Source organism: Apteryx rowi, unplaced genomic scaffold (genome assembly GCF_003343035.1).
Source record: "Apteryx rowi isolate R43461 unplaced genomic scaffold, aptRow1 scaffold_530, whole genome shotgun sequence".
Classification (NCBI taxonomy): domain Eukaryota; kingdom Metazoa; phylum Chordata; class Aves; order Apterygiformes; family Apterygidae; genus Apteryx; species Apteryx rowi.
The window spans coordinates 443,762-450,140 of NW_020450795.1; the positions used below are offsets into that span (position 1 = coordinate 443,762).

At 71.2% G+C, this 6,379-nt stretch overlaps 1 protein-coding gene across 1 annotated transcript in view; it reads left to right on the forward strand.

The window, feature by feature from the left end:
• ATP8B2 (ATPase phospholipid transporting 8B2) overlaps positions 1-5,997 on the forward strand; it is an 11,324-nt gene extending 5,327 nt beyond the window's left edge. Inside the window, exons 8-22 of the mRNA XM_026080910.1 lie at positions 37-80; positions 159-324; positions 434-622; positions 791-906; positions 1,025-1,189; positions 1,282-1,393; positions 1,548-1,653; positions 1,799-1,943; positions 2,029-2,212; positions 2,390-2,613; positions 2,969-3,052; positions 3,336-3,581; positions 3,784-3,922; positions 4,020-4,150; positions 4,225-5,997. Of these exons, the coding sequence (XP_025936695.1) occupies positions 37-80; positions 159-324; positions 434-622; positions 791-906; positions 1,025-1,189; positions 1,282-1,393; positions 1,548-1,653; positions 1,799-1,943; positions 2,029-2,212; positions 2,390-2,613; positions 2,969-3,052; positions 3,336-3,581; positions 3,784-3,922; positions 4,020-4,150; positions 4,225-4,512 (2,339 nt within the window). The 3' untranslated portion in view covers positions 4,513-5,997. The remainder of the gene's footprint in view (positions 1-36; positions 81-158; positions 325-433; positions 623-790; positions 907-1,024; positions 1,190-1,281; positions 1,394-1,547; positions 1,654-1,798; positions 1,944-2,028; positions 2,213-2,389; positions 2,614-2,968; positions 3,053-3,335; positions 3,582-3,783; positions 3,923-4,019; positions 4,151-4,224) is intronic.
• Positions 5,998-6,379: the final 382 nt, after the last annotated feature.

A 6,379-nucleotide genomic window follows, 5' to 3' on the forward strand; every position in this document is an offset into this window, starting at 1 on the left:
GTTTGGGGGACGCTGACTCCGCACCCCGCTTCGCAGGCGACGCGCAGGACGTGCTGGGGCGCAAGGCGGAGCTGGGCGAGGTAAGGATGCCGCGGAGCCGGGGCCTGGGGGGAGGCGGGGGGGGCCGCGGGCTGTAACGCCGTCCTTGCCGCCGCCAGAGGCCGGAGCCCGTGGACTTCTCCTTCAACCCGCTGGCTGACGCGCGGTTCCAGTTCTGGGACCCCGGCCTGCTCGAAGCCGTCAAGCTGGGCGACCCCCACGTGCACGAGTTCTTCCGCCTGCTCTCGCTCTGCCACACCGTCATGTCCGAGGAGAAGAGCGAAGGTGGGTGCGCGGGGGGGGGCAGGAGCATCCCGTCCCGTCCCGTCCCGTCCGCCCCCGCGGCGCCGGGGCAGCGGCGCTGAGCCCCGCGCTGTCCCCGTGCCGGGCGCAGGGGAGCTCTACTACAAGGCTCAGTCCCCGGACGAGGGGGCGCTGGTCACGGCCGCCAGGAACTTCGGCTTCGTGTTCCGCTCGCGCACGCCCAAGACCGTCACGGTGCACGAGCTGGGCCGAGCCGTCACCTACCAGCTGCTGGCCATCCTCGACTTCAACAACATCCGCAAGCGCATGTCCGTCATCGGTGAGGTCCTGGGGCCGGCGCGGGGCCGCTGGGAGGGACGCGGTGGGGCTGGGGACCGGCCCCGCGCGGAGGGCGACGTGACCGCGGAGGCGTTGGGCTCGGAGCGGGACCCGCCGCTGCGCCCGCGCGCCCAGGCCGCTTGTCCCCCCCCCACCCCGCTCCCCGCAGTCCGCAACCCCGAGGGCAAGATCCGGCTGTACTGCAAAGGGGCCGACACGATCCTGCTGGAGCGCCTGCGCCCCGCGAACCAGGACCTGACGAACGTCACCGCCGACCACCTGAATGTGAGCGGGGCCGGGGCTGGGAAACGCTGAGCCCGGCTCGTGCCCGTGCCGGGGTGGGATTGGGGGCCGGGGAYGCCCTGGGGGTTCTGCCTCCGCGCCCAGCGCCGGCTGCTCGCAGGAGTAYGCCGGCGAGGGGCTGCGCACGCTGGTGCTGGCCTGCAAGGACCTGGAGGAGAGCTACTACGAGGACTGGGCCGAGCGGCTGCGGCGGGCCAGCGGCGCCGCCGAGGCCCGCGACGATCGCCTGGCTCGGCTCTACGACGAGGTGGAGCACGATATGACGGTAGGTGGGCTGGGAGCGCCGGGGCGGCGGGTGGCCAGGGCGGCCCCATGCTGACCCCCCCCCCTCCTCCCGCCGCCTCCCGGCTCCCGCAGCTGCTGGGAGCCACGGCCATCGAGGACAAGCTGCAGCAGGGGGTGCCCGAAACCATCGCCATCCTCACGCTGGCCAACATCAAGATCTGGGTGCTGACGGGGGACAAGCAGGGTGAGCCGCCGGGGCAGAGGGGCRGAGGGGCAGGGGGCTTCGGAGGCGAGGGCGTTGGGGGTTGCGTCCTGCTCGCTGGGGGGGCGGTTGGACACGCTCCCCCCCACCCCACCCCGAGCTGCCCCCGGCTCAGCTCCTGCTTCTCCCTCGCCAGAGACGGCTGTGAACATCGGCTACTCCTGCAAGATGCTGACGGATGACATGACGGAGGTGTTCGTGGTCACGGGCCACACCGTGCTGGAGGTGCGGGAGGAGCTCAGGTGAGGGTCGGGGGGCTGGGGCCGCACCCAGGACACCCCTGGGGCGCTGTGGGGCACGGCTGTGCTCGGGGGGGGCTGGGGCATACCAAAAGGCCCTGGGTAGAGGGCCCCTGACCTCTCTCCTCCTCCTCCTCCTCCTCCTCAGGAAAGCCCGGGAGAAAATGATGGATGCATCGCGCTCCATGGGCAACGGTTTCTCCTACCAGGAGAAACTCTCCTCCTCCAAGCTCACCTCGGTGCTGGAAGCCATCGCGGGCGAATACGCCCTGGTCATCAACGGGCACAGCCTGGTAGGGGCCCGCGGCCGCCGCGCCGGACAGGGCGGCCCGTCGCGGCGGTGGCCCTCGCCCCCGACTGCCCGCGCTCTCCCGGCAGGCCCACGCGCTGGAGGCCGACATGGAGGTGGAGTTCCTGGAGACGGCGTGCGCCTGCAAGGCCGTGATCTGCTGCCGTGTCACCCCCTTGCAGAAGGCCCAGGTGGTGGAGCTGGTGAAGAAGTACAAGAAGGCCGTGACCCTGGCCATCGGCGATGGGGCCAACGACGTCAGCATGATCAAGAGTGAGTCCCGGGGGAGAGCCGTGTCCATCCTTGCCCCGTCCCAAGGCTTTCTGGAGTCTCTGTCCCTGCCCCTCTGAGCCTGCAGGGACGTGACCCACCTGGGAGGGGGCAGCTGCTGTCCCCGTCCCCGRTTCGTGGCAGGGCCCTACTGACTCCGCGCGTCTCTTCCCTCCGCAGCCGCCCACATCGGCGTGGGCATCAGCGGGCAGGAGGGCATCCAGGCGGTGCTGGCCTCTGACTACTCCTTCTCGCAGTTCAAGTTCCTGCAGCGCCTCCTGCTCGTGCACGGGCGCTGGTCTTACCTGCGCATGTGCAAGTTCCTCTGCTACTTCTTCTACAAGAACTTTGCCTTCACCATGGTCCACTTCTGGTTYGGCTTCTTCTGCGGCTTCTCGGCGCAGGTGCGTCGCTGGCTCCGCGCGCTCCGCGGGCAGGAGTCGGGGAGGGTTGGCACGCGCAGGGTCCCTCTGCCTCCCGGCTGAGCGCGTGCCCGAATCCCTGGGCTCCGCCGGCACCGGCGTGCCTGGCGCGCAGAGCCCGCGATGCCGCCGGCCCCGAGGCTCGAGCGAGGCCGGCGYGCCGCGAGGAGCCCGCGTCGCATGGGCTGCCACGCGGTGGCAGCAGCACCCCGCGCGCGGCGGCGGCGTGGGCGCCTGCGCGGGCGCCGCTCTCCCTCGCCGCGGCTCCCGCAGCCCTGGCTGCGGCCGGGATGCGGGGTCGGGCCTCGCGCCCCGCTGAGCGCTCCCTCCCGCGCAGACGGTGTACGACCAGTACTTCATCACGCTGTACAACATCGTCTACACCTCGCTGCCTGTGCTCGCCATGGGCGTCTTCGACCAGGTGCGCCGGGGCGCCGCGAGGCCGGGGGCGCGCAAGGGGGTCGGAGCCGGCGCCGCTGCTCCCCGCGGGGTTTCAGCGGAGGCCGCGGGAGCCCATCCCGGCTCTGCGCTGCCCCGCCGCGACCCGCTCTGCGGGAGCAGGGCTGCTCCCGCTCCCGGGCTGGGTTGTCCTCGTGCTCGTTGCCGGCAGACGCCGGCCCAGCCCCAGCGCGCAGGCTGCGCCCGCCCGCGGCTGGAGGGACGTGCCCGCACTGGCCGTGTCCCGATCTCGCCCGCGCCCCCAGGACGTGCCGGAGCAGCGGAGCATGGAGTACCCCAAGCTGTACGAGCCGGGGCAGCTGAACCTGCTCTTCAACAAGCGCGAGTTCTTCATCTGCATCGCCCAGGGCATCTACACCTCCGTGCTCATGTTCTTCATCCCCTACGGCGTCTTTGCTGACGCCACCCGTGACGACGGGGCCCAGCTGGCCGATTACCAGTCCTTCGCCGTCACCGTGGCCACCTCGCTGGTGATAGTCGTCAGCGTGCAGGTAGGGGCTCCGGCGCTGAGCACGGCTGCTCGGCCCTGCCGTGTCGCCGCGCTGGGAAACGGCTGTAGCACGAAGGGCGTTTGGGGCTGGGGGTCCCCTCCAGCCCCGCGACCTTGCTCCTGAGTGCCGTGGCCGATCCCTGGAGCCCCTGCCTCCGCCTCCTCCTCCTCCTCCTCCTCCTCCTCTTTCCCATCTCCACCAGATCGGGCTGGACACTGGCTTCTGGACAGCCATCAACCACTTCTTCATCTGGGGCAGCCTGGCTGCCTACTTCGCCATCCTCTTTGCCATGCACAGCGACGGCCTCTTCCAGATGTTCCCCAACCAGTTCCGCTTCGTGGGTGAGYGCCGGGGGGCCGTGAGTGCGGCCGGGCCCCGCAGCCCCCCCTGCCCGGGGCGATGCGCGCCCGAGCCCCGGCTCACGCCGCCTCTCCCCAGGTAACGCGCAGAACACGCTGGCCCAGCCCGCGGTCTGGCTCACCATCGCCCTCACCACCGTGGTCTGCATCATGCCCGTGGTGGCCTTCCGCTTCCTCAAGCTGGACCTGAAACCCGAGCTCTCGGACACGGTAGGAGCGCGGGGCCGCGGGGGGCGAGGGGGGCCGCGGCGCCGGCCGGGCGCTGACGCCGCCTCCCGCCCCAGGTGCGCTACACACAGCTGGTGCGGAAGAAGCAGAAGGCGCAGCACCGGTGCATGCGGCGCGTGGGGCGCGCGGGCTCGCGCCGCTCCGGCTACGCCTTCTCCCACCAGGAGGGCTTCGGGGAGCTCATCATGTCGGGCAAGAACATGCGCCTCAGCTCCCTGGCGCTCTCCGGCTTCGCCGCCCGCCCCAGCGCCGGCTGGATCGAGACCCTGCGCAAGAAGAAGGGCGGCGAGGGCAGCGCCGCCGGCAGCCCCAGCGGCGGGGCCGACAGGACGCTCAAGGTGTGAGGCGGGCTGGGCTCCCCCCTCCCGCGGGGCCGGGACGTGCCGCGCAGCCGGGGGCGCCCGGGGGGCAGCCGGGGCCCCGCCGGGTGCCGAGCCTCGGAGAGCCGGTAGGAGTCTGCAGCGGCACGGTGTAACCAAAAAAGCTCGTCCCCGTCCCCGTCCCTGTCCCCGGGCCGGATGGACGGAGCCCGACCCGGGGCCGTGCCCCCCCCCCCCCCGGGGGCACTCGTCTATCAGTATTCACCTCCGCCGAGTGCAAACACCCCGAGCCACACGCGAATGTATCATGCCAGAGCCACCGCCACGGGCCGGGGGCGGCGGGGGGCTCGGAGGGCACCGCGCGCCCTGCCCCGCTCCCCCACCCACCACCCACGTGTCTTCTTTTTTTTATATATAAGAGAAAAACGAAAACAAAGAAACAAACAAACAAAAAAAACAACAAAAAGGAAGAAAAACCCTCCAAGTTTACAGAGCGCCTCTTTTCTATCCGTGGTGGCACGGCTGGTTCCCGAGGGAGCGCGGGCGGCCGGGCCGGCGCAGGGGCACCGGGGTGCAGCCGGGGGGGCTGTGGGGCAGCATTTGGCCCCTAGCGCTCGGTCCCTCGTTTGTGCACGGAGGGGACGAGTCCCGGTGGCCGGGTTTGGCTGGCGCGGGGGGAGCCCGGAGCCCCCGCCGCCCCCCCCCCAGGCTCTGGGCTGCCTGGGCGCTGGGTGCGAAAGGGGAACCGCTGCCCTGGCGCCTTCCTGCTTTCTGTGGGAACGGGCTCGGGGAAGGCGGCGGGGCGTCTGCGCATGGCCGGGATTCGCACCCGGCCTGGGGACTTGCACAACCCGCCGGGCGCTGGGCTCCGCTTCCTTCGCCCTCGTGCCGGCGTGGGGAGGAGGGAGGGCAGGGCTGGGTGCAAGGTCCCCCCCGAGCCCGGTGCCGGCCTCTCCCGTGCGTGCAGCTCCCTCCTCCCGTGCAAAGCCCTTGCACGCGGGTCCCCAGTCCGTGCACCGTCCGGGGGGAGCCGGCGCGCAGCGGAGGGACGCCGGACCCCTGCCGCCCCGGGGCGCAGGGAGCGGGGTCGCTGCCTCCCCCTTCACCGGGCACAAGACGGTCCGTGGGCTCGCTGCGGCGGGGGCCAGGCCCCTGCCCGCTCCGCGGCTCCCCGGGCCCTGCTGGGAGTTGGTTCCTTTTCATCCTTCTGGGAAGGCGAGCGTGCGGCCGAGCGGGCAGCGCCGGGGCGCGCCGGCCCCCGGGGCCCCTCTGGCCTTTATACCAAAGAGGAAACGGTGCAGGAACGGCTTTGGTGTGCTCTAGAGTCTATTTTTGGGGGCGTTTGGGTTTTTCCCCTGTTCTTTCAGAGCTGGGGAGAGGCAGTGGTAGGCAGGGGCCAAGGAATGTTGCATATAATTTATTACACATTTCTATACTTGCAGAATTGTATCATTTTATGGGTATACAGAGAAAAATAACCAGCTTTTTATAAAAATGCCTTTCTGAGCAGCTTCTGCCTTGTCTCTGTTTTCCCGGCCTGGTGCGGGAGGGGGCCGAGCCCCCGGCCGGATCCGCGGTGGCCAGATCCGCAGCGGCCGGTCCCGAGCRTGCCGCCCGCGCTGCCTCCGCGGCCGCTGCTGGGACGCAGCGAGCGCCGCAGCCGGGCCGTGGGGCTCGGGCCCCCCCGTGCCGCGGGTGCTGCGGGCTGGGACCAGAGCCACGGCCGGGCGCAGGCTGCTCACGGCCCTGGGGCTGTGCCAGGAGTTTCCACGGGGCAATTCCTCAGCGCCGGCAGCGCCATGCCTTGCATGGGCAGCGCCGTCGGGGCCGGGGACACGGCGAGGGGGGGACGCGGGGCAGCGCCGCGGCACGGTGTAAGGGGTCTGGGAGG